Here is a 27,126-nt window from a genome sequence, read left to right on the forward strand (position 1 = left end):
ACCCAGCACCTTTGGGATGAACTGGAACATAGATTGCGACTCAGGCCTTTTGTTACAACATTAGTGCCTGACTTCACCACTCACTTCAATGTTCTACTACATGAATGGGCAAAAGTTCCCACAGAAACACTCCAAAATCTTGTGGAAAGCCTTCCCAGAGGTGTGGAAGCTGTTACAGCTGTAAAGCTGTCTATGTGCTTAGAATGTGATGTCCTTAAAGTCCCCGTTGGTGGTTGGTTTTCCTTGCACTTTAACAGTGTTTGCTTCAGCAAAATATCTATAAACCCACTGTAAACCACGTAGGTCACAATATGTCAATGTTGTTCCCAGTTTGTTTCTGCTGCCCCCAAATAGCCAAAAAAATCATTTCTGCAAGTTTCTGTGAAGCAACTGGTTTCAGCTTCAACTGGTTTAGAGTGAAAACACTAGGCTCAACAAAGCATAATCTCTTAAGAAGTTGGTTGTAGGCTACATCACGCTTAGCTATAATAAAGAGAGTAATAAGTACAGTTTGTGAACTGGAGACAAAACCAGATGTTTACCAACCACCAATAAACCTTGAAGAAGAAGAGGTACAAGAAGAAGAAGTAGCCACCATCTACGAGGTAATGTGTGAATTAATCTAAAAAAGATAATGTTATGGGCATTGCAAACAGTGGAAACAGCTGATCACTCCTGAGTTTAATGTTCGCTACTCTTACTACTAAAAATACATCGAAGGGAAACATGGCGATCAACCATGGCTGTATTATCGTGTTACAGCTCTTTATTGAAGCTAAGTATGTTTACATTTAGTAACATATGCAATCCCAAGATTCAAATAAAAGAGACTTTTCTCCAAAATTCAGCCTGAAATATTTTGCATCTTTGGAAACTTTGGGATCTACACTAGAATTTAACAGATGGAGAAAGTGAAGTTCATTTCTCATCTTCTTAGTGATCCTCTACAGCTCTTTTACTTCACCATGTGCTCTTTTTCCCCTCACTTTTCACTCGTTCACCCCTCCATTCCTCACCTCCATCTCCCCCTCTCTCTCTCTGCAGAGGGCCATGCTGCGGTTTCCCAGAGTTCCTTGCACCTGCTGGGTCCCAGTGGATCTGTTCCTCTATTTGCTGCAGCAGCAAACCAATCCAGTTCTTCTACTCCTCAGGACCTCCAGCCAATCACAATCAGCACTGCAATGACCTACTTACACACGCACACGTGCACACATCTTCCCCCTCTCACCTTGAATATCACATCAAGGTTGTGCAAGGATACAGCAGAGTGAGAGTGTGTGTGTGATGGTGAGAGGAAGAGAAGAAGAGAGAGTCACCCCAGTAAAACCAGTACAAACACACACACACACACAGATTTAATAACCAATAGATTCAAGTTTGATCCACTTGCTGAGTAGACTCCAGAAAGTCACTGCACTGGGCCAAGAAATGATCTGGCATATAACCTCATAAAACTGAAACTTGTTCCAGTTATGGTTTGGTTCTTACGCAGACTTAACAAATGTGATGCATGTGAGATGTTAATTAGTGAACTTTAGAGGAACTGACATGCACATTTATTCTTCTACAGAACCAGGACCAGCTTTTCCTACATTTCCAGTTTTTACACTAAGCTAAGCTAAACTGCTGGCTATAACTTTGTACTCACTGTCCAGACGTGGGAGTCTTCCAACCATCGAACTCTCTGAAAGTGGTGCTCTGCTGACCGTACACAAGACAATACAACCTGAGGCTGCTTCCATGTGATTAAGCCTGCATAATCACAAAGATGAGAAACTGTTTTTATACCTTTTCATTCATTTTCTGAGCCTGTTTGGTAACTACTCGTGTTTACTTGAGAGGGCACAAAAAAGTAATTAATTTTCGTAATTAACATAAGTTATAAGTAGGGAATGAAACTGAACTAATCACTACCTGATGATTCATTAATGTAGGATCTCCCAGTCTGTTTTCTACTAACTTATAATGTACTGTTTAGACCTAGCCAAGTCTTCCTAATTGTTTCCTCACTCATTTCGTAATTAACTAATCATTTATCTTGCAATCCATGAAGTTTGACTTGAAATTATTTACTAATGTTTCCTGCTCACGTGGGAGGGAGACAAGCGTGTCTCAGAGTTTACCTGTTTATTAAGCTCGTCCTCTCCAATGTGAACGTGTGACTTTTTGTGTGCAGTGGAACTACATCATAATGGGTGAGAGGTAATCTAGACCAGTCCAGGAAAGTGACTTCCAGTTAGCTGAGAGGATCAGACATCAGAGACTATAAACGCTTTGTTCCTGTTGGGGAAATGAGAGTGAATGACCTGCAGGGATCAGCATATACTGAGCTGACACCACCAGAGGAGACTGTTTACTGTAAACAACCTATATTTTTCAGTTGGAGGTGGTAAAGTCTAACACTGATGGGCCTATATGATAGAGCACATACACATCCTGTACATACCTGTTAGATCCTACTGATCTGGACCGTTAGCTCTGTTGGTGCTCTGGCTGGTTTCTGTCATCCTATTTTTATGGGAATTTTTGTATTTCAAGTCAAGTCACATTTGCTTTAATACAACAGAATTTTCTTCTATTGGAGCTTGTAGAGAAAACAACCAGCCTGTCATGCTGTTGCTCCTGTGTTGTATTACAATGATGCCAGCGCCGCCAAAACGAAAGCAAAGCAATCACTGACAAAGACTCATTCATCTACTCATTGGCTTTTAGGTGGTAGCCACACACACGTCATCTCCTAATCACTCACTAGATGTAGTTAGATTAGTTGTAGCAGCCACTAATAACATTATTCATGTGGTCAACATAGCTGAACAGGATGCAGTGACATAATAAAGCTACATTAATGCAGGATTTCTTTCTTTAAGCGAGCCTGTAAAACTGCAAACTGTTGTTTTTAACACTTATTTCATACAGAAATAAACAATATACAACATAACTGAAAATGATGGTGGGTCATTTCTTTGAGTCTGGGAAGGAGCCAGGCTGTTAGCTAATAAGCTAAGCTAACAAGCTACTGGATCCACTCACATACTTGCAGAGTTTCACCTTTAACTGACAGCAAGGAAGTCAATAAGCAACTTCCCCATAAGGACAAACTAATTGTTTAAGAAAATGACCGTTGCTCTTGTTTTTCGGTGAAAAGCTGACTGACTGACAGTACCTTCTATGACTGCAATGTAAAAATTAAATAGTGGGAACTGGGAAACAGTTGAAACAGAAACAAATTTTTAAAAAAAACATCAGAAACAACTTTAATGTCTTTTTTTTTTTTTTTTTTACATTTCATCACAACAAAAATCAATAATAAAAAAAAAACAAATGGAGATAGAGGGATTGATAGGACCCAAATCCAACACCAGAGTGACAGGATGAGGTAAAGAAGAGAGGGATGACAGAAGGGAATGATGGAGACATTACTTCTCTCTCGGTCATCAGTCCATTCCTGCTGCTTCAAGATGAAGGGATGAACCAGTTTTATCTCCTCCTCCTCTCCTCTCTCTCTCTGTTCCTGTCTCCATTCTCTTTATTCCTCTCTCTGTCTCTCTGCTTTTCTCTCTCTCTCTCCCTCTCTCTCTTCTCTTCGTTGTCTCGCTCCCTCACTCTCTCTCTTTCCCTCCCTCTCTCTCTCTCCCTGTCTCCCTCTCTTTGTCTGCCCTGAACGTCCATTTTTCGTCTCCTATCCTCCTCCCGCTGCTCTTTTTCCTCTGATCTTTCATCTCGTCTACTCCGACGGGCGCCCTCACGTGCACGCTCCTCTGCCTCACGTGCATGCACGCGTTCCTCCACCTCACGTGCACGGCCTTTCCCTTCCCTTCTCGCTCGCTTCTCATTGTCGCTGTCCTCCTCATCGTTGTTCTTGCGCCTGTCTCTCTTCTTCTCAGAGGGTTTGTCCTTTTTCTTGGCCTTTTCTTTCCTCTTCTTTTTCTCCTCACTTTGTTCTTTTCTCTTCTTCTTCTTCTTTTGTTTGCTGTCAGAGTCTGGAGGACACAGGGAAAAATAATTACTCATCTACTGATCCAATTTCACAATTCACATTAAAACCTTATAAATAAAATAAAACCCTTTTCTTTGTTTTGGAGATCTTATATGCTTTTATTAGCTCACATCCTGGCGACTCAGTCAGTCTTTCCGAGCTGGTTAGACAGTATCTCCCTTCCTTTGCCAATCTGAACAGTTCAGCCCTCAATATTTCCCTCACCTGCCCCACTGACTGAAGATACACTTTTATACAACTCAGTGAGTCCTCTTAATTAAATCAAAAGATGTATATCTTGCAAGGAAAAACAAACATGCACTTTAATAACTGCTGGAACATTAAATGAGTAAATATGGACACACCTGAGCTGCTGCTGCTGCTGCTAGAGGAGTCTGAGGAGTCGGAGTCCGAGTCGCTGGAGGAGTCTGAGGAGGAGGAGTCCGATGAGGAAGAGGAGGATGAAGAGGACGACGAGGAGTCAGAGGACTCCACTTCCTGGTTCTGAGTCATGATCATCTTGGGAGCATTCTTTAAATGTTCCCTTAGCTCGTCCCTAAGAGAGACAGAGAATTATGAGCATGTGTGTGTGTGTGTGTGTGTGTGTGTGTGTGTGTGTGTGTGTGTGTGTGCTGATGGACAGTACAGTGTGACTCCAGTCACTCCTGTAAAGAAGGCCATAATCCTACATCATACAACAGTGCTGTAGGAGAGCCTGTGCTTCCATCTTTGCCACTTTACTTAGACTATACACAGTATATAATATCTAATCATATATCATATCTAATCATATTTATTTAATCAACACAACCTGGATAACCTGGATCAAAGGGTTTATTTAAGTTTTGGCTAAAACTGACACTTGTTCATTATGAGAGGATGAGCTTCTTAGCTTTTGTAGCCAGAAACTGTGACAATATTTGCTACAGGTCTGACGATGCGCACTCAAAGTCCATAAGAAAAGAACTTCCTGTCACAACAAGCTGACTGTTAATTTATGAACGTCTCCAGGCAGCCATTTTTAGAACAGACCTGCAGATACCCTGCTACAGATTCATGCTCATGGTTTTGGATTGAGGCGTTCAGCATTCACATCAGGTGTTCTCAGATTTTTGGTCATGTGTGTATGTCCCTTACGTCAGTCCACCCAGTCCAATGGAGGTGAAGAAGTTGATGGCGAAGCGAGTGTTTCTTGGATTATCGCGAGGAAAAAGGCCCTCAAAGAACACCTGCAGAGTCCTGAAAAAAGGAAAAACAACCACACACACACACACACACACACACACACACACACAAAAGATTGATTAAACACTGATTGCTGATTTATTCCACAGTAAACCACATGATTGCAGCATAAAGATGAATAGAAAATCTCAGAAACAGGTTTTGGACTCAGAGTGTGTCTGTGTGTTCGTACGAGTCTTTGAGCCTCTGGTTGAGTCTGGGGAGGCCCATGTAGGCACAGAGTTCCTGGAAAAGGATCTTCACAAAGATCCTGCTGGACGAGGTTGTGGTCTCCTCACTCATCTTGATACACTCCAACACCTGAGTGAGAGAGGGACAGAGAGAAAAAGGAGGGGCTATCAGCTTCATGTGCGTTAAATCTGAGTTTAGGCAGATCGCATTTGATTTAACGGCTCTGTGTGTGTCCATCCTTACACTCCAGGGCACCGAGTCTGTGTACAGTAGGTGAGCAAACAGTCGAGCCACATTCCTCAGTTTGTTGGTCTCCAGTCGGTGAATTGTTTCGTACTGCTCTGAAAAGATCCCCTCAAAACTCTCCATGTACTCCTTCTTCAGCAGACAGAACCTCTACAGAAAGAAACAAACACACACACACATCAGTTTCTCCGGTTTGTATGCGGTTAAACAGCGTTTCACATGTTTTTCAGACACCCTGGTCTGCGCCAAGGTCTGCTCTCAGTACAATGGGCATCACACATCAACAAAATTTTATTTACTATCACTAGATACTACTAGAGGAAAAAGAGAAAGTCTGTTTCTTTTCCTTTCATTTTGGGTGAGCTGACCATTTAAGGTAAGCTCCATAATTTAAGAGTAATTAATTTAATGGGTAGGGTAAGAGTGTGTGTGTGTGTGTGTGTGTGTGTGTGTGTCTTACCCCGGCCAGCAGACCAAAGAACTTCTCGTAGGTTCTCTGTTGAGCGCAGCAGTCCAGTATCATGTTGCACAGCTCTTTCTGTTCATCCAAACATACAAGATGTTATTAATACAGGGGATCCAAAACACAAAAGACATTAGTTTTCTTTCTGATTAGCTAACGTGAGACACTTTCACATTTCTTGTTTTTAATGTGCTTTCAGATTTAATAAAAACTTTTTTTTTCCTACAGTCAGAGTGTGTGAGACAGCCGCTGTGAGAAGAACGTGCCAGAGGACAAGCATCTGTGTGTGTGTGTTCCAGCTGTTGCGTGGAGTGAGTCAGTCCTGATGCTGATGAAAGTCTGGCTGACAAGGTCATCAGCTCTGACCTTGCACACACACAAACAGACACACGCAGCTGGTTTTGTGCACAGCGGGTGTTTCCTCTTATGTTCTCTGTGGTTTCACATTCAGCTACATTTATGATTCACTACAAGTCACAAATCTTTGGCTCTGCAACTGACTAGCTCCACTCTGTAATTCAAGAACAATCACTGGTCATGAACTGATGAGGATGCTTACTCTTTAGCTTCAGTCTCTGAGCATCGAGTGCACGTGAAGGGCACACATAACCCTTTAAGCAGGGTTTTTCTTTGATGCACGTCTGCAAATCAGCACTGATCATATCTGCCACAGACAGCCGCCATTTCGGGCAACAAAATTGACTACTGCCGTTTAGAAATGAGATGCTGCCTTTGTGAATCTCGGTCTGAAGAGGTGTCAAGAAGTCCCACGTCATCAGTGTGAAGGTCAGACACACAAACTGCTCTTCACAGTAATACAAACAACAGCACACACAGAGCTGATTGTCCTCTGACACATGATGTTACTCATAGCGCGTTCTATCTCTCTCTCTCTCTCTCTCACACACACACACACACACACACACACACACACACACACACACACACAGAGCTGACCAGCAACTGTCAATGTGTCTCTCGCTCTCTTTCTCTCAGATACCAACAGACAGTAAGTCAGTGTGTATTTACAGTGACGTGGAAACTACGGCTTTCTAAAGTTCCACATCATTCACATTGAAACATCCGAAACAAAAAATCTCTTCATCATCATTTAGTTTTCAAATAGCGAACTTGTTTATCAGCGCTGCTTTCTGGTCAGTGTTGAATGAATAAATTGGAAGGTTTCAGAAGCTGGAAGCAGTTTCACTTTTTTTCCTCTGAGTACTGACTGAGTACTGTGTGTCAGCTTGTTTTATTGATCCATACTTCAGAGACACTGCTATTTTGAGATTTAGCCCCAGTGGAGAAACGCTGTCCTCTCAAGTGGAAGACAAGTTTTTACATTTATCCTCATTAATGTGTGTGTTTGCGTCACTGAAGCCATTTTACTTCAGGCCACGTGTGTGTGTGTGTGTGTGTGTGTGCGTGTGTGTGTGTGTGTGCGTGCGCGCGTACTCACCGTCTGGCTCTCAGGAAAGTCCATCTTGATCAGTTTGTGAGCACACTCTTCAAAGTCCAAACTACAGAATCAATCAATAAAATCAATCAATCAAATATTCAAATCAATAAGTGTACATCAGTGAGCTCAAATGTGAAACCGAGAGTGTGTTACTATTTGTGTGTTTCTGTATGAGCAGTTTTCTGAATCTGTTTCAGTGTTTCATCCTATTTTCCAAATTTGTGAAGTGTGCTTCAATGAAACCATGGCAACTGGGATGCGCGCACACACAGAGCTTTAAATATTAGTCCAAGTCCATCAAATATAGAAGGATCTGTAAATAACTGCAAACACCCTGAGAGGATCACTGACTCTGTGTGTGTGTGTGTGTGTATACCTGGACTGTATAGCGAGGTAGATGGTTCTTCTGAAAGCAACGAGGTTGACTTCCGTCTGATCAAAGATGGTGACCTTCTCACCTGAGAGACAGAGAAAGACAGGTCAAAAATTGCAACAGACTGAATCATAACTCCTGTATTGTGATTCATACTGCATCGCCACATACACAGGCGAGTCAACACAGCTTCTGAAGTGGAATTTCTCCACTTCACAGATTGGAGGATAAAGCCTTTTCTTAAGACACTCCCCACTTTAAAACATTCTACAGAAAGACTGTAGAAGCCTTAATAATCTTATTCAAATGTAAGACTGTTTTCATTATAATTTTCATTGGGGAAAGAACAGAACATACCTAAAAGTTTTTAAAAACGCTGAATATGCTACACAAACACTCCTAGTCATGATTTCTGATTTTTGTGTTTTGTTCAGTAAATATTTCCTAAGAGCTTATTATTATACTATCAACTATTATTGTGATTGTGTCAAATACTTGTGATACTGCCCTCCCCTAAAGTTTTAAATGTGTCTGAGAAAGTTTTTCTTTTAAATAAACAGAAGTTTTGTTGACATTTAGTTTGAGTCACCAAAATGAATCAAACGTTAACAAATGTGTTTGCACTTGTAAAAACATTTCTTTTTTTCCTTTTTTAAAATATTTTCAATTCAGCACGTTTACCAGGCATATGATAAACAAAACAGAGACCCACTCAGGAAAACAGCTACATAGTTCAATTAGAGGTCACAAACCCCACAAGAAGCCTTTAATTATTTAGATTTAGAGGTGATTTATTTATTTTTTACACAGCCAGGCAATTTTCCACTGATGCACAACTATACTGACTAATATCTCAGCACGGGTGTATTAAATTTTTTCATTCTAAAAAATATAAACATTTTAGTGAGACATTTATTTTCTTTATAAAGCTCCTCCACAGCCAAACATGACAAAATACAATTGTTTTAATAGCAAAAAAGAGTGCAATGTCCCTTTGATTTGAGACAGAAAATCTGTTCAGCGGGGCTGACCCGCTTGGCTCACCTTCTCCCTCCTCATCGTTCTCATCTTCGTCGTCTTCATCTTCGTCGCTGCCGTCTCCCTCCTCTCCTGAATCACTGCTGCCCTCGTCCAGGATATCTGTCAGGAGGTGACAGCTCATTGGTTAAAATGTGAAGAAAGTAACAGCTGAACAGCCAATTACGATGTGATGCTTGTGCTCATTCTCACCTCTTTTAATGGTTTTGTATTTCTCTTCGTTCTCCAGGAAGTCTGGATCCATCTTGAACACATCTGAGTGAACGAACACACAAACACACACACATTAGGGCTACATATCCATACTTGTTTCTGGATGTTGCAGAGCCATGTAAAGTCTCCTCTCCCCATCTGGGGCTTACTGAGCACATCCTCAGAGTTGTACTCGTCATCCAGGGGCAGCATGTGGGTGAACTGGTCCTCCTCATCCACCAGGTCCAAGCCCTCTGGGACCACTGGATGATCTTTGAAACCGTCCTTCCTGATGGCAAACATCACTTCGATCATGTACTGGACCCTCTTATCAATGGCTGACTCATGGAGGATGTTCCTGAGGCGCTCAAATATGGCTGAAGAGACACAAACAGAACATTTTTATTTTTTTTAGGAACTTGATGAACTATGCTGATATTTGGGATTTATCTGTCTATTTCTCAATTTAGAAAGGTTCATTCTGCTCCAAATACCATTTAGTTTAAGAGAGAATCCACAGCTGGACAGAGTTTAGAGTTTGAGCTTTAGCGTACCGTTGATTCCTCTTGGGGACACCTCGGTCAGTTTCAGTCCACACTCCTTCAGGAAGGAGATGGCGACCTCCACGCTGTCGTCAGTTGGACGCTCCAGCAGTAGAGTGAGCATCTCCAGGCATAAAACCTCGTGGGCCTGAGAGAGGGACAGAGAGGGACAGAGACAGACAGAGAGAGAGACAGTGAGAGAGACACAGTGTGTGTGTGTGTGTGAGAGAGAGAGAGAGAGAGAGAGAGAGAGAGAGAGAAGGGATGCAAACACACTTCATTAGAGCTGAACATCATCACTCAGATCCTCCATCAACATTAAGGTCAGACAGAAGGACCTACCACATTCTGGTTGATGAGATGCGCCACAAACTTTGATGCTGTCAGGCACTGTTGCTGTAAAACAAAACACAGACTGGTTTTAACACATCACTACTCACTCACACTACTGCTAACAAAATTAATACTGCCTATACTGCTAATGACAAGAAACATAATAAAAATTTCATGTAAATGTCAAGAAAAAAGAACACTGTAAAAGATTTTTGTGTGATGTTAAAATACTTTATACTAAGCTACTCCTTCCAAAATGTTGTCCAAACACTTTTTGACAATAAACCACAAAATAACTCCACTAATCAATACAGACAGAGAGGGGGGCAGACAGACAGGTACCTTGAGGTTGCGACGGTAGCTCTTCCTGAATGTCAGGATGAGGCGCTTTAGAATCAGCTCTCCAATCTGAGGGAACTTGGAGTTGATGATTGCGACAAGGGCAGCGTAAACATGCGTAAAAATCGGTGAAGCTGTCTGAGCCTGCAGCACCGAGCGAGCCAGCAAACCCCTGACAAACAGAAAGACAGATAGACAGACAAGTAGACAGTTGCAAGGTAAGTCAGGGAGACAGGAAGTCAGGCAGCATATAACATCCAAAACTTTCCTTCTCTTGTGGGACAGAAACAGGGTTTCTCTGTTTCACTCTCTTTAATGAATCTCACAAATTAAGCATGATTTTAACAAAAACAACAATTTGAGTGGTGTCCAAAACTGCCTGATTGCCCTTTGTTGCACTACAAGAGTTTATATGCACTGATCAGCCACAACATTAGCCTAATTTTGAGTAAATCCCTCTTTTCCCACCAACACAGCCCTGACCCATCGAGACACGGATCCCACTTGACCTCTGAAGGTACACTGTGGTATCTGGCACCAAGCCATCGGTAGCAGGTCCTTTAAGTCTTTTAAGCTGGGGTCTCCATGTATCAAACTTGTTTTTCCAGCACATCCCAAAGATGCTCGACTGGACCGAGATGTGGAGAATTTGGAGGCCAAGTCAACACCTCAACTCATTGTTGTTTCCCTCAAACAAATTCTGAACCATTCTTGCAGTGTGGCAGGGTGCATTATCCTGCTGGAAGAGGCCAGTGCCATCAGGGAATATTGTTTCCATGAAGAGGTGTACTTGGTCAGCAACAATGTTTACGCAGGTGGTACGAAGGATCATCCACATGAATGGCAGGACCCAAGGTTTTCCAGCAGAACATTAATCAATGAATTACACTACTTCCACCAGCTTGCCTTCTTCCCGTTGCGCATCCTGGTACCAGGTACTTCACCAGCCAAGCGACGCACACACCCGGTCATCCTCATGATGAAAAACAAAATGTGATCCTTCAGACCAGGGCACTTTCATCCATTGCTCTGTGGTCCAGTTCTGATGCTCACAAGTCCCCTGTAGGTGCTTTTGGCGTGGACATGGGTCAGCATGGGCACACTGACCGGTCTGTGGCTACAAACTGTGATGCACCCAGTGTTCTGACACCTTTCTGTCAGGACTTTTCAACAATTTGAGTTACAGTAGCTATTCTATTGGACCAGACAACATGGGACAGCCTTGGCAGACCATGACCCTGTTGCTGGTTCACCGGGTTTCCTTCCACTTTTAGCAGGTCCTGACCACTGCAGACCAAGAACATCCCACAAGAGCTGCAGTTTTAGAGATGCTCTGACATAGTCATGTAACCATCACAATTTGGCCCTTGTCAAAGTCGCTCAAATCCTTGTTCATTTTTCCTGCTTGCAACACATCAACCTCAAGGTCAATGTTTACTTGCTGTCTAAAATATCCCACCCACTGCCAGTTGCAATTGTAATGACATAAACAATGTTATTCACCAGTCTGAGGTGACAATGTTTTGGCTGATTGTTGTATATTTAAATCACTGACTGCATTTCCCAACTCATCTGAATCTGCTAGAACAAACACAGTTTCAAATTGAAGTGTCACAATAACTTCTGACACTACACTCACTGATTAAGCAGCTGTCAAGAAATGCCAAATTTGCTGTTAAAGGTTCTTATACTTAAATACTGAGTAAGGTTGTTTGTTGGTGTGTGTTTGTGTTGTTGTTAACCATTTACCTCCCCCTGACGATGTTCTCCTGCAGCAGCTCCTGGATGATATTGACGATGTTTGACACGTTGACTTTGTTGATGAGACCGTTGACGGACTTCTTCAAAGCCTCCCAGCTCATCCTCTGATAGGCCAGGCTGCAACAACAAACAACACACACACACACAGATTATATGGAGTCATTTAAACTGTTGCGATTTCAGTAACACATCTCAGGTCTAGAGTTAGCAGTGATGAACTAAAACCAACAGAATGGACATACAAGGAAGAATTAAAAACACTCTCACCTGCTCTTGTCAGTGATTTGCTGCTGCATCATGCGTAGCTTGGCAGGGGGGATATAAGCTCCACCGGTCCTCGTCAGGATCGGGTCGAGCTCCTCCTTCTTCCTCTTGACAGGTGGTTCATCAGCCGCTGCTGGCTCCTTGCCTGTTGGAGGGGAGGCAGAGCGGCCACGCCTCCTGTGATCTGACTCTTCATCCCAATTGGCCCGCCGGTCAAAACGCCCACCCCTGTCATCACGGCGATCGTCATAACGATCCCTGGAGAGAGAGGAGAGTTGAGGGCAACTTAATTAATTCTATTTCACAAATTTATTTGAATTTCTATGCTCGTACATAAATATACAATGAGTATAATGTGTATTATGTTATCTACTCAACTTAAAATCAGTATGTCACATGTTAGAAGCAGAAGCAGCTTTTGTTGATATCATGATTTGGGGGCCACAGTGGAAATATGCTGTTTTTACATATAGTGTTTTTATCCTGTGACAGGCTTCAGCTTTATAAATAACTCCTTCTTTGTTACATACGTCGGTTAGATTTTTATTTATTTTGTTTCACTTGCGTATACAATATTACAACAAGTGTGTTAAGTGGATTACTGTATGTGTATGTTTTTGTTTATGATAGGATTACCAAAAAAAAAAAATGTATGCTCCGTTCTCAGAACCAGGCTTTAACATATTGATGACCTAACTTAAAACTCATAAAAAGTCACTTATTAAAATCATTAAAAAGGCAGCAGTCAAGTCTGTTACCGTGTATAGCGTCCTCTGTTGTAGCGTTCCCGGTCTCTCTCTCTGGATCGAGACCTGGACCTGTCTCGTCCTCTGGACCTGGACCTGTCACGTCCTCTGGATCCGGACCTGTCGCGTCCTCTGGACCTGGACCTGGACCTGTCGCGTCCCCTGGACCTGGATCTGTCTCGCCCCCTGGACTCGGACCTGTCCCGTCCTCTGGATCCGGACCTGCCTCGTCCTCTGGATCTGGACCTGTTGCGTCCTCTGGACCCAGACCTGTCGCGCTCTCTGGACCCAGACCTGTCACGTCCACTAGACCCGGACCTGTCATGTCCTCTGGATCTTGATCTGTCTCGCTCCCTGGACCTGGACTTGGATCTTGATCTCTGAACAACAAAAAAGAAGAGCATCAGCAGTATTTCTTTTCTTTCTTCACACGATGCATGGAGGGTGGACTTGGACGTGAACTCCTCAGAGAGTTCGTGCTGCCAATTTTAAATGTCTGGGTTTAGCTGAATAAGAGGGACAACACAGCAGCTCTGGTTGAACTCAGAGTCAGTCTGGGTCAGTCTCAGTTTCTTGTAGGTACTTAGGGAGTTCATGTCTAGGATGACAATAATGGACACATAGTTCTCTTCTCCTTGTGATTCTTTGTCACTTAACAAGCTGCGTTTTTATTCAGGATGGATCTTTTCAGTATTTTCCTAATTGGTCACTACAGTGTTTCATGAAGCAGACCAACTCACAAGAGATGTACCGCTTTCTACTCCATCTCACAAAAATGTCTCTCTTGACATGGAAACAAATTATCCACAGTTGCAAAATGTTGAGTGAGACCAGATATCTCAGGGAGTGCCTGAATATGCTGAATGCTCAAGTCTCTTCTACCTATACAACTCAAGGTTGCTTGCTTGTTTTCAAGTATGCGTGAAGATGATGACTGCCTTTCAAATGGTGCGCATGGTCTACTATGTTGCACATGTGGGCCATTTACTTTGTTTTGCATTTGCCAAACAAAAGAAATCCTAAGTCTGCCATTTGATAATTGGGAAATGTGTTTACACTCAAGCCTTTAATGAACACACAGTTTTATATTCAAAGACACAACCATGTTGCCCATTTGCTGATTGAAGTCTGAACTACCTTGCTTGGCCTATGGCCACTGTGACCCAGCCCCAGAGAAGTGACAGAAAATGAATGGATGGATTGGTTGTGAGAAGCACTTTAGGCAAAACTGGTACTTCTCTGACCCAGCAACAGAATCATCAAGAATCTAATCAAGATGAATCTGTTATGGATTTATGAATCTGAACTGAATCAGGAGATCAGGATCAATCTCCAGACACATTGCTACTATTTCTTGCAGCACTGCTGTCATAGCAACATTTTCCCTATCAGAGATATTTTTCTTTCCCGAGCCCAAGTGTAACAATCTACATAGTCAATTAAAAAATAAATAAAGTTTGAGCAGCAGGATTTCTTCTCACCCCTGAACCTGACTACAGACAACAAATTTCTCTTGATTGTGTACTGTAACCACAGGACTTTGGCAGTAATCACACACAAGTGAACACATGAAGGAGCCAGTAGCATGCACATTAGTCTTTGCTTACTTTGATCTGAGCCACACTACTCCTAATCTTCCTCAGTGTCCCGTGATGTTCATCCTCATCGTCACTGCTGCTGCTGCTGCTGCTGCTGCTGTTGGAGGCAGGGCTTCTGGACTGTGGCCTGCCTGCTGGACTGGCCTGAGGGGACGGACTCTCTTTGGGGCTTCTCTCAACCGAACCAGTCAGTTGGGGCCGCTCTGCTGCTGGACTAGACTTGTTTTCTGAAGGCTCTGAAGACAGAAAAAGCGAGTAGCAGTGAGTGTCAAAACAGTTACAAGTACCACAGCTACCAGTGCTGATAGCATGACAACATAAAATACTGAAGTTGATAGTAAAATAGTGGTGGTTTTACTCACCACTCTGTTCTCTCTGCGCAGGACTAGGACTTCGACTTCTGCCAGGAGAGTCCATACCTGAAATCTCACATTCATGATTATCTTGAAGTACTAGTATCAGAACAGATCAACTCACACATAAAGAAAAGCAAAGCAAAAGCAGCAGAGATTATGTTAATGAACAGAGAGGCATTTTAAGCAATATTCTACATTTTTCTTATCAGAGTATAATCTTATTAAAAGATCGAATTGTTTGATGTGTTCATCAGTCTCTCAATACTTTGACTTCATTACTTAACCTGTGGCTCTCAGTCCCAAACCCACTGGTGTTCCACTGAATAAACAGATTTCTGAAAATGGCAAATATATATCTTCATTTTAAGCGCTGAATTAATACTCTTTAGGTAGTCAATTCAATTCAATTCAATTCAGTTTATTTATATAGCGCCAATTCACAACAAAAGTTATCTCATGACACTTTCCAATTAGAGCAGGTCTAGACCAAACTCTTTAATTAAATTGTAAAATAGAGAGAGCCCAACATTCCCCCTTGAGCAAGCACTTGGCGACAGTGGCGAGGAAAAACTGCCTTTTAGAAGGCAGAAACCTCGGAGCAGACCCCGGCTCAAGATGGGCGGCCATCTGCCTTGACCGGTTGGGTTGAGAGAGAGAGAGAGAGAGAGAGAGAGAGAGAGAGAGCAGGAGAGCGACAGAGAGAGCAAGGGAGAGAGGCAGAGGGGGTGGGGCGTGAGAGAAGGAGCACACAAGCAGAGATGCATAGCAGCAGTAATAATACCAGAAGTATCGAAATGTAGATAATGATAATGACAATGAAGTATACAGAAGGTATTATGGTGATTTTGATAACAATGGTAGTGACAATAATGGTAGTAGCTGTACTGAGTCTTAACAGATTTAAATCAGATTATGACTAAACAGTAGTAATTGCAGTAGGTTTTGAGCAGGACGACAGCAGGACCGCAGCAGGAGGTCCAGTCATGATCGCTAGGAATCTGCGGGACAAGAAAGCACAGGGACTCCAGGGAAGAAGTTGAGTTAGTAATATGCATTAATGGGACATGAATGTGTGCAGAAGGAGAGGGAGAGGAAGAAAGAGCTCAGTGCGTCATGGGAGGGCCCCCGGCAGTCTAAGCCTATAGCAGCATAACTAGGGGCCGGCCTAGGCCAGCCCTAACTATAAGCTTTATCAAAGAGGAAAGTTTTTAGTCTACTCTTAAATATAGAGAGGGTGTCCGCCTCCCGGACCGAAACCGGAAGATGGTTCCATAGCAGAGGAGCTTGATAACTAAAGGCTCTGGTTCCCAGTCTACTTTTGAGGACTCTAGGAACCACAAGTAGCCCTGCATTTTGGGAACGCAAAGTTCTGGTGGGATAATAGGGTACTATTAACTCTTTAAGATAGGATGGTGCCTGACCGTTCAGGGCTTTATAAGTGAGGAGGAGAATTTTAAAATCTATCCTGAATTTTACAGGTAGCCAATGTAGAGAAGCCAGAACAGGAGAAATATGGTCTCTCATGCTGGTTCTTGTCAGTAGTCGTGCTGCAGCGTTCTGGATTAGCTGGAGAGTTTTTATGGATTTACTGGGGCAGCCTGATAGAAGGGAGTTACAGTAATCCAGTCTAGATGTAATGAATGCATGGACTAATTTTTCTGCATCTTTCTGACTCAGGATGTGCCTAATCTTTGCGATATTTCGGAGGTGAAAGAATGCAGTCTTTGAAATATTTGCAATGTGCGAGTTAAAGGACATGTCCTGGTCAAAGATAACTCCTAGATTTCTTACAGTGGAGCTTGAGGCCACGGCTAAGCCATCTATCAATGCAATATCACTGCATAAGTTATTTCTAAGGTGTTCGGGGCCCAGAACAATAACTTCGGTTTTGTCTGAATTGAGAAGTAGGAAGTTGCTGGTCATCCAGGTTTTTATGTCTTTAAGACATGCCTGAAGCTTGACTAGCTGATTTGTTTCATCTGGTTTCATTGATAAGTACAATTGCGTGTCATCCGCATAACAATGAAAATGTATGGAGTGTTTCCTAATAATATCACCAATGGGGAGCATATACAGGCTGAATAATATTGGCCCAAGGACAGAACCTTGGGGAACTCCATGACTAACTTTTGAGAGTGTGGACGATGTATCATGAACATGAACAAATTGAAATCGCTCTGATAAATAAGACTGAAACCAGCTTAATGCAGTTCCTTTGATGCCAATTAGGTGTTCCAATCTGTGCAGTAATATAGAGTGGTCAATGGTGTCAAATGCAGCACTAAGGTCTAACAGTACAAGGACAGAGATAAATCCCTTGTCTGATGCCAGGAGGAGGTCATTTGTGACTTTGACCAATGCTGTTTCTGTGCTATGATGAGCTCTAAAGCCAGATTGAAAAGTTTCAAATAAGTTATTATTTTGAAGAAAGTCATATAACTGATTGGCGACTGTTCTTTCAAGGATCTTGGAAAGAAATGGAAGGTTAGATATTGGTCTATAGTTGCTTAAAACCTCTGGATCAAGTGTGTGTTTTTTAAGGAGAGGTTTGACTACAGCTATTTTAAAGGACTGGGGTACATGGCCTGTTATCAGGGACAGATTGATCATGTCTAATAGACAGGTGCTAAGTAAGGGTAAAGCTTCTTTGAGAAGTTTGGTAGGGATGGGGTCTAAGAGGCATGTTGTTGGCTTGGATGAATATATGAGTGAGTATAGCTGATGGGGATCGATAGGTGAAAAGCAGTCAAGATGAATATCTGTTTCTACTGTTGGTTCTAAGACACTAATGTTTGATGTTACATCAGGATCAGCTGAGGTCAGTAGGTGCTGAATTTTGTCTCTAATGTTTAAGATCTTGTCGTTAAAAAAGGTTATGAAGTCATCGCTGCTAAGGGTCACAGGGATACAAGGCTCGATAGCACTGTGGCTCTCTGTCAGCCTGGCTACAGTGCTGAAGAGAAACCTGGGATTATGCTTGTTATCCTCAATTAATTTGGAGTAATAGGCTGCTCTGGCAGTTCGTAGGGCCTTCCTATATGATCTAAGACTGTCTTGCCAGATTGAGCGAGATTCAATAAGTTTGGAGGAACGCCATTTCCTCTCAAGTTTTTGCACATTTTGTTTTAATTTGCGAACCTCTGTATTATACCAGGGTGCAAGTTTCTTTTGCTTTATGAGTTTCTTTTTTAGCGGAGCAACAGAGTCTAGAGTTGTCCTTAGTAAACTTGCAGCACTGTTCACGAAATGGTCGATTTCAGAGGGATTATTATATTGTTCACTCATATGGGGACATGATACTGAAGTTAATGACAATAGAACTGTTTCTTTAAATTTAGCCACAGCACTATCAGACAGGTATCTAGTGTAGGAGTTTTTTCTTGGTGGTATGAAGTCAAATAGTATAAATTCAAAAGTTATTAAACAATGGTCAGACAGAAGAGGATTTTGTTCAGAGACAGTTAAATGTTCTACATCTATACCATATGTCAGAACAAGGTCAAGAGTGTGATTGAAGCAATGAGTGGGTTCATGTACACACTGACAGAAGCCAATTGAATCTAAGAGAGAGATAAATGCTGCGCGAAGGCTATCATTACTATCGTCCACGTGGATGTTGAAATCACCCATAATAATAACTTTATTAGTTTTAAGGACCAGACTCGATAGGAACTCTGGAAATTCCAGTAAAAATTCAGAGTATGGGCCAGGAGCGCGGTACACTACAACAATAAAAATTGGTTGTATTGTTTTCCAGGTAGGGTGTGAGAGAGTAAGAATAAGGCTTTCAAATGAATGGTAGTTGACTTTGGGCTTTGGACTAAATGATAGATTTGGGTCAAAAATGGCGGCAACTCCACCTCCTCGGCCGGTGTCTCGAGGAATCTGAGTATTAATATGACTTTGGGGAGTGGATTCATTTAAACTGGCATATTCTTCTGGCCGAAGCCAGGTTTCGGTTAAGCAAAATAAATCTATATTATTGTCCAATATTAACTCATTCACTAGTACAGCTTTAGATGAGAGAGATCTAATATTTAACAGTCCACATTTAATTCTCCTATCAGTTGTAGCTGTGGAGGTGTTGGTGTTGATCTTTATTAGATTTTTATGTATAACTCCTCTTTTTGAATTTGGTTCAATTAATTTAAGTGGTCGGGGGACAGACACAGTCTCTATGGGATATTGGGTGGGTAACTGTAATGGAAGCGCAGAGAGGCGTGTAGGACTGCAACTCTGCCTCCTGGTCTCAACTCTGGGTTGTCAGGGTTTTGGTTTAATAAGAAACTCAGTCAGATTTCTAGATAAGAGAGCTGCTCCATCCAAAGTGGGATGAATGCCGTCTCTCCTAATGAGACCAGGTCTTCCCCAAAATGTCTGCCAATTATCTACAAAGCCCACATTGTTTGCTGGACACCACCTCGACAGCCAGCGATTGAATGATGACATGCGGCTAAACATATCATCACTGGTCAGATTGGGTAGGGGTCCAGAGAAAACTACGGAGTCCGACATAGTTTTTGCGAATGTACAAACTGATTCTACGTTAATTTTAGTGACCTCCGACTGGCGCAGTCGAGTGTCATTACCGCCGACATGTATTACTATTTTACTGTATTTACGCTTATCCTTAGTCAGCAGTTTTAGATAAGATTCAATGTCGCCCGCTCTGGCCCCAGGAATGCATTTGACTATGGTCGCTGGTGTCGCTAACTTCACGTTTCTGACTACAGAGCTGCCAATCACCAGAGTTGGTTTCTCAGCGGGTGTGTCGCTGAGTGGGGAGAACTTGTTGGAAACGTGAAGAGGTTGGGGGTGAACCGTGGGCTTGTGCTTAGGACTATGCTTCCTCCGTACAGTCACCCAGCCTCCCTGGTTTCCCGGCTGCTCGGGAGCTACCGGGGGCAGGCTACGAGCTACACTAGATCGGTCCGCACCGGCTAATGGGGGCTGACTAACAACAGTAGCTAGAGACTTTGTTTCCATGGTGCGGAGCCGTGCTTCTAATTCACTAAGCCTCGCCTCCAGCGCTACAAGTAAACTACACTTATTACATTTACCACTTTCACTAAAGGAGGCAGAGGAATAACTAAACATTTGACACACCAAGCAGGAGAGAGCAGGAGAGAGAGAGGGAGACAGAGAAGCCATCGCTAATGAACAGGCTAAGCTAGTTTAGCGGAATTTGGCAAATGCTAATCGGTTATAAGATTAGCGTCAAATTAATAAAGTGAGTGATGAAGTCTATGACTAGAACAGGCGATCAGGGTAACAGTGTGAAATTACTCGCTACAGCGAATATTAGAACAACTTAAGCGATCTTAAATTAAAGCGCAGACGGAGCTGCTCGTACCACCACTAACACACAACAACAGGAAATGACGTAGGACGCTTACCGCAGCAGGAAGTCCGTCCCCGCAGCAGGAAGTCCGAAGGTAGTCCACTGAGTATATCCGCCAACAGGAAAGATGTTCATGAAAAAGGCCAATAACAATATTCTACAGCCCAAGACAAAAGTGTATTTTATGTCAATAAACACATCTATGCTGACTCAATGACATATTTCCAGACCACAGCAGACAAAAACAAAGCTAAATATGCCGCTCCGGGTTTGTTATGAAGATTAACTGACCCTTCAAAGACGTTAAGCGACAGGAGAGTTTCGGGTAACTTAATGCCTATCGTTTACACAAAAAATAGTTAAGATGCAAAGCTGGCGTACAAGTATGGCTGACACTAAGTTAAGTGACTATATCTTCGACCGGACAAATTAAATAAGTCCGTTTATATCGGTCGTTCAGTGTTACTTTGGAGAGGTTAAAGTAACGATATCTTCTGTAACTACAAGACTATCTTCAACAAACGTCTCTGGTATAATGCCATGTGAGTATGTATGAGCTACAGTTAGCTAGTCTGCTAATCCTACTTTAGCTCCAGCTATTTACCTAAACTACTACTTATTTGCTAGTCTACTGCTAAAACCTACAGACTTTACTTCTCAACCTTTTGAGAGAAATGAATTATTATTTTACTTATCTTGGCTTTAATATACTCTTACCGTTCTGGCTTCCGACTTTTCGTCCCTCCGTTAAATCAGCGTCGTTCTTGTGGCGGAAAACTTCCTACAATAAACTAAATCATTTCCAGGTCAGGGACAGCTTCCGGACTTCATAATAAAAGCAAAGAAACTCCGTAGCCTGAACACAGCGGCCGTCTTCGTATCGCCCCCTAGTGGGGATAACGAATAATGAACTTAAAATGAACTATTAATTGAACTTAATAGTTCAATACTGAGACACTTGAAGTTGTAGTTGAGAATGCTTAAAGGGGATAAGATGCAAATAAATAGAGACATTTAAAAGCAATAAACAATTAAAATGTGTATAAATTAAGAATACAATGTAACAGAAGTTATACAAGAATTATACAAGTTGCACAGTTATAACAAGAATAGTTGACATAGAAATTAAATATTGAAAAAACTCAATAATGTTTAAGTTTCCATTGAAATGCAAGTGATGAAAAACACTGAAGATTCTATTAAAGCTCAAGTACTGAACTGAGTTGAAATGTCTGTTGAAGTCTTGTGTATTCTGTAACAATTCAGCATATCCAACATGCTTGTTGACCTTATTAACCTACTAATTAATTCCAAAATATCTAAGCGCAGTTCATTCAATATTAAAAAAGTGAATTAAAAAGTAGAGGAGTACAACTATAATACAGCATGAAGGTAAAGTACTCAACAAAAGTAAAAGTACTCCAAAATTGTGATTGGGTACAATACTTATATCTAATTTTCTTAACTGCTTTCCACTGTTAGCACAACCCTGGCAGAGGGGTGTGCTCTGACTACTTTTTATATCCTTGTTTGTAGGTCTAAGGCTGAAGACGGCTGTTCCCCCCACACACACACACGCACACAGAAGTGAGGCAACACTCACATGTACTGAAAATAAATACATCTTTATTATTCTCATCTCTACACAGTGATCCCTCCCCTGCATCCTGCTGACAAGACATCAATAAAAAAAATACACATCATCATCAACAGACATCAACAAAAATTAATAGACACCAACAACGAAGTCTAATTAGAAGTGTGTGAAGGATTCTTGATCAGAAAAAAAGCACGTAGAGCCTCAGAGATCACAGTGAGTGTTGGTCCAGCAGAGCAGTGAACAGTGAACATGAAAATAAGTTTTGTAAGAACACAAAATCAAGAGAAGAGGTGAAGAGAAGCTTGAAGGCCAAAGGTCCAGTTGATAATGAACGATGATGTGTACCATTCACAACTAAAAGTTGACATTCATGTCACCTGATGACACCTAAACTTAAGAAAGTAAAGGGACCTTTGAGGTTAGAATCTCTTCAACATCTCTAGTTCCCAAAGATCAAGAACAAACATCTGAAAAACAAAAAGTAAATACAATTTTTTCAAAAAATTCAGTTTTCAGTAGATAATTTGAATTTTAATGTCTGTGTGAAATTACTGAAAATGATTTTTCCATGTAGAAGATACAAAAGAGGTATTTAGGAGCATGTCTGTATTGATTGACAGGTCTCTCAGCTAATCAAACTCAGCTATGTTGGGTGCAAAATGCTTGTTTCCTAGCAGCTAATCCCAGGTATATGATCTTCTGTCTTCAATAACTGGCAGTATATCTGGAAACCCGTGAGGAACAAGTCAGACACTACACACAGGCGTTAACGCTAAACACAACACACGCTCAGTAATTTGTAATTAATTGTTCAGTGATTAATCAGTTCTGTGGATTGTGTACGAAGAGAAACAAAATCAAATTTCTCTAAATAAAACCAGCAAGCTGTTGATTCAGCTGACACAGACATGCAGGCAGGCAGTTTGTGCTGATGTTCGTGGAGGATGACAGATCACGTCTGAAATGTTAGCAGTGACTTACTGATTCATTAACAATAGTCTCAGTAAATTGTATGTATATTCACATTATTGCACACAGATTTGTCATCAGACAATGTGAAGCTAACATGTTAATGTGGCTAACATGCTAACCCAGCTAAGGTTTGGACTACACTGCCCACTCGCTGATAGTGGCTAAGCTCCTCCCTCTGACTGGCCATCACATCATCATCAACATCATCAACATCATCATCACTGTCTCCATGACAACTTACCAAAACCTGCTGCTGCAGACCTCTAAGCCTGACCTCCACAGTACATCCACACACTGGCCTCATCACCTGCTCAGGACCAAACAGCATGCACACAAAGACATGACTGGGACTGTTCAGTCCTACGTTCTGTGTAAACCTTTCATTCAGGAAGTGTTTAGCCTAGTTTAGCTCAAATAGAGGAACCAAGAGGAAGCTGCTAGCCTAGCTCAATCAAGACAGAAAACAATCCAGTTTACAACTCTGAAGTTGTCTCATCTACCTATCTTTTATCTTGTTTATTGAGCAGGTGTAGAGATTAGAATATAAAAGGAGGACATTTTGGATTTAGCATTTAGCACTGGAGCTATTTGTTAACCAACAACAGTCAAATCCCAGTCCTACAGGTCTGCTAACAGTACACTTCAGCCAGCGTTTCTCATATATTTGCTGTAGCATTTATAGTTTGGATTCTCTGAGCACTAAAGTAACTTTTGATGACCTTTGCTCAAGTAGCTAAAATAACTGACAGCGTCTGTGTGAATGAACCTCTGGTGGACCAGGGCTTTTCACTGTAAAAAACATAACATAACTTCCCTTTGAAAGTTAGTATACTTGTAACCAAAACACATTGACATGGTTTGCGTGATGCAGTTTTCTGATGAACTGACCACCAGTGTCACATCAGAGACAACAACAGAAATTGATGAACACAAGAACACAAGACCAGGACAATGACAAAAATAATGACAATATTGGTGATGATGATGATGATGATGGAGGAATGAGGAATGTTGACATTAGTAAGATCATAATCCCTTAGTTGTATACCTCAGAGTCCTCTTTGAACCTTTTCCATTAAGGTGAAATGTGCATGGAATGAGTAAGTGCTAGAAGCTCAGTTGGAACCTCAGCAGAATCTACTCTTAATGAAGATTAAGGAATGTAACCCCTTCGCAAAAGAGTATATATTACACATTATTAAGGCATTTACTGCATCTCCAGTCGGTCCCCTGTGTGTTGCTCTGAAACATGCTAAAGGTTTGATTTAGCCAAATTGCACTTCCAACAAGCAGTATCTCTCCATGCAGAACGTTTTGGTTTAATTTGTCAAAGTTCTGCGTGTAAAATTTCAGCTTCCATCCAAAAACAAAAGAAGTTAAAGGAATTTCACTTATGGGGTTTAAAGCTTGGATAATGGAATTTTTGTACTTATCATTACATTCTGTAATTACCACACTATATGTGGTTATCGTTATTAACGACCGAGTACAATATTAATGCATGTGATTCAAATAACCTACCTACATTTCCATACAAAGATGTCAGCCTCATGGTTTGCTCTTCACTCTCCTACAGCTGTACCAGAGCTGTAATAAGTTACCACTAATGCTAACACAACATTTCTGACTGCTATTCCTCCATAAGGCTCCTCAGTTAGTTAGGTTACTGACAGCCATTGCACAACAAAAAATGTGTCTGAAAGAGATATGGTTGTTTTTAGAATTTTAGCAACAATGAATCAGTTGCAAATATGGACTAGTGAACCAGGACTGAAACTGTCAGGGCTATAACCTTTTTAAAATCAACAGCAACATCTTCAGAAACATTGTCCCTGCTGTTCAGCTGCTGTCTACTGAAGAAATGACAGCCATTCAGAATTCAGAAAAATGATACTTTGAATTTTTTTGTATCTCTTTCATTGCTGTGAGCAGCACAAACTAAACTCAATTAACCTTTGCTGTATTGCGGTGCAGGCAGAAATTTCAGAGTTTGAAAAGTATTAAAATGATTTGGAATTAAATAACTTAATATTTTTCTTTTTTTGGGGGGGGGGGCAAACTCTTTAACTTCTGAAGTTCTCAACAGTTTCTATTGACTACATTTAACCCTGATCACTCTAAGAGTTTTTCACAACAGACAGTTTGTGTGCAAGTAACAAATTACTGATTATTTATCTATCTATCTATTATTATTATCATATTAACATCATTATTATTATTATCAGGACACAACTTCTGCTAATGTCCTGACGTGATCACAAGTAGTGGTGGGACCAATGGTGCACTCTTAGCGGCACTAGATGTGGTACTAGATGTATTAGTGGCTGTGGTAGTAGTCTTAGGCCTGGCTTTGTTGGGAAAGGTCACATGGGCAGGAAGGTCCAGACAGGCTTTCCAAAATCAGCACACTAGATCCAATGTTGTCGCCGCTCTCAGTGTCCTGTCTGAAGCTCCACCCTCCGCTTCTCAGCTCGCTCACAGCAGGGCAGGCTTCAGGTGGGACGGGCGAGGTTTATCACATGGAGGTGATTCACTCATTTCATCACCAGTGTTACAGACATACAGTGTTACTCATCTATACAGTGTTGCAGACAGACAGTGGTGCTTCTCAGACTGTGGTTAAAAAGGCTGAAGGTGAAAAGGGTGGTGCTCTGCTGTTCCCATGACTACAAGGGGTGTTGCCTTGTGGGTACTGGCGATCGCTGTGGAGACATGGTAGCCAGCAGCTCACTGTAGATCTCCCGCCTGACCTCCTGCGCCACACTCTCTCGGATCTGAAACAGAGACGGGACTTGTAAAACAGTACCTGGTGAACAGTTAATGTCTTCACTCAGGTCCCCCAGGTTAAAGAAAAACACTTGATTGCTTTTTTGCCGAGCATTAGATGAGCTAAGCTAATCATCTCCTGGCTCCATCTTCGTATTGAACAACAGTGGTATCAGTCTTCTCATGTAATCCTCAGCAAGAAGGTAAAATGTCGAACTATTCCTTTAAAAGAGGTACACTGTGTCAATTTTCTGTTGGATGAAGCGACACCTTTTCTGTGGTCTGCAGTCATCTGGCAGCAGAAACGAGAACCCATTTTTAGTAGCCTTATGAGAATTTGGGGACTTGGAAAGTTCTTCAAAGATAAACCAACAGAAACAGTGAACACCAGCAGTTACATGAACTCATTATGTTGCTGGTTCATTTTGTCTTCATCCCAATACTGTGTAGTGTTCATTTTATTAACCTACCAGATGCATTCGTCAAACCTATAGCTAGATGAATTAGTTGATGATCTTTCTTTATTCAACAAAAAAGAGACCTTTAAAAACAAAGTCAAACAAACAAAAGACAAAATGAGTTTAAAATTATTGATAAAATTTACTATAAAGTAAAAGTGCTGACAGACTGTTACCTCTCTGATGAGCTGCTGCAGGTTCTCCACTCTGACTCCTCCTGTTGCTCCATCCACCTCTGGTATTTCTCCTTCTTCTTCTCCTCTCTCTCCTCCTCCTCCTCGCTGTCTGTCTGTCCCTCCCTCCTCACTCTCCTCCGCAGTGTGTGTGTTGGGTCGAGGTGCAGGGACGGGCGTGATATTTATTGATGCTCGGTACACGCCTTGTCTCTGCTGGCGATCACCTCCTTCTCCTGGGACTGGACTGGAGGATCGGGAGGAGGGGTTGGTGGAGGGTGCATGACCGCCATAGCTGATCTCTGATTGGAGGAAGAGCTGCTCTCTGAGGAGGTCCGACACCTGGAGAGACAGGGGGACAGACAGGAAAACGTTGTACATTATGACAATGCTGAGCATTATTATTGTTCCATAATTTATTTAATAAAATAATGATAATTATTATATAATTGCATGGGCTAGTGAATACGTCAATGAGGTTTCTTCACAAGTACCAAGTGTGTGTATGTGTGCACATGTGTGTGTGTTTTTGTGCTGACCGGCTCCATGGCTCTCAGTGCAGAGGCTGTGGACAGACTGTCAATACTGCTGTCTCTATGGAGACCCTGAGGAAGAGAGGACAGACAGCATTAAACAACATGACTGGTTCAGCTGTTCAGCCCAAATGAAGAAATCAGATGCATTTTTATACCCTAAGTGGTGCGTATGTATCTT

General features: G+C 41.9%; 2 protein-coding genes across 8 annotated transcripts in view; both read right to left on the reverse strand.

Annotated features, from left to right (window-relative positions):
- Window positions 1–3,232: 3,232 nt before the first annotated feature.
- cwc22 (CWC22 spliceosome associated protein homolog) lies at window positions 3,233–21,302 on the reverse strand. 2 transcript variants are annotated; one of them, XM_046404589.1, is made up of 21 exons: window positions 21,161–21,178; window positions 20,499–20,600; window positions 15,109–15,165; window positions 14,756–14,982; window positions 13,161–13,528; window positions 12,406–12,660; window positions 12,127–12,255; window positions 10,381–10,549; window positions 10,048–10,101; window positions 9,718–9,853; window positions 9,334–9,540; window positions 9,164–9,226; window positions 8,978–9,073; window positions 7,937–8,018; window positions 7,561–7,621; window positions 6,099–6,176; window positions 5,636–5,788; window positions 5,394–5,521; window positions 5,114–5,215; window positions 4,342–4,532; window positions 3,233–3,980 (listed from the first exon to the last, which is right to left on the reverse strand). In XM_046404589.1, the coding sequence occupies exons 3-21, from the start codon at window positions 15,161–15,163 to the stop codon at window positions 3,478–3,480; spliced, it is 3,057 nt and encodes a 1,018-aa protein (XP_046260545.1). In that variant the 5' UTR covers window positions 15,164–15,165; window positions 20,499–20,600; window positions 21,161–21,178; the 3' UTR covers window positions 3,233–3,477. The 2 variants fall into 2 exon arrangements, with proteins under 2 accessions (XP_046260545.1, XP_046260544.1); XM_046404588.1 differs by lacking the exon at window positions 20,499–20,600 and having other exon boundaries at window positions 21,161–21,302.
- Window positions 21,303–22,047: 745 nt separating this feature from the next.
- Window positions 22,048–27,126, reverse strand: part of itprid2 (ITPR interacting domain containing 2) — a 34,620-nt gene continuing 29,541 nt past the window's right edge. For all 6 annotated transcript variants that reach the window (XM_046403823.1, XM_046403822.1, XM_046403819.1 and 3 more), the window contains 3 exons: window positions 26,952–27,017; window positions 26,416–26,754; window positions 22,048–25,789 (listed from right to left, as the gene is read on the reverse strand). In XM_046403823.1, the coding sequence (XP_046259779.1) occupies window positions 25,682–25,789; window positions 26,416–26,754; window positions 26,952–27,017 (513 nt within the window). In that variant the 3' untranslated portion in view covers window positions 22,048–25,681. The remainder of the gene's footprint in view (window positions 25,790–26,415; window positions 26,755–26,951; window positions 27,018–27,126) is intronic.

Source organism: Scatophagus argus, chromosome 11 (genome assembly GCF_020382885.2).
Source record: "Scatophagus argus isolate fScaArg1 chromosome 11, fScaArg1.pri, whole genome shotgun sequence".
Lineage (NCBI taxonomy): Eukaryota > Metazoa > Chordata > Actinopteri > Scatophagidae > Scatophagus > Scatophagus argus.

Excerpts from the sequence above, each read along its gene's own strand:
- cwc22 (XM_046404588.1), bottom strand. The coding sequence starts at position 15,163 with ATGGACTCTCCTGGCAGAAGTCGAAGTCCTAGTCCTGCGCAGAGAGAA. Across the intron at positions 7,622-7,936 it reads TACCTCGCTATACAGTCCAG|TTTGGACTTTGAAGAGTGTG; the intron begins GTATACACACAC and ends TTGATTCTGTAG. Across the intron at positions 4,533-5,113 it reads ATTGGACTGGGTGGACTGAC|GGACGAGCTAAGGGAACATT; the intron begins GTAAGGGACATA and ends TGTCTCTCTTAG.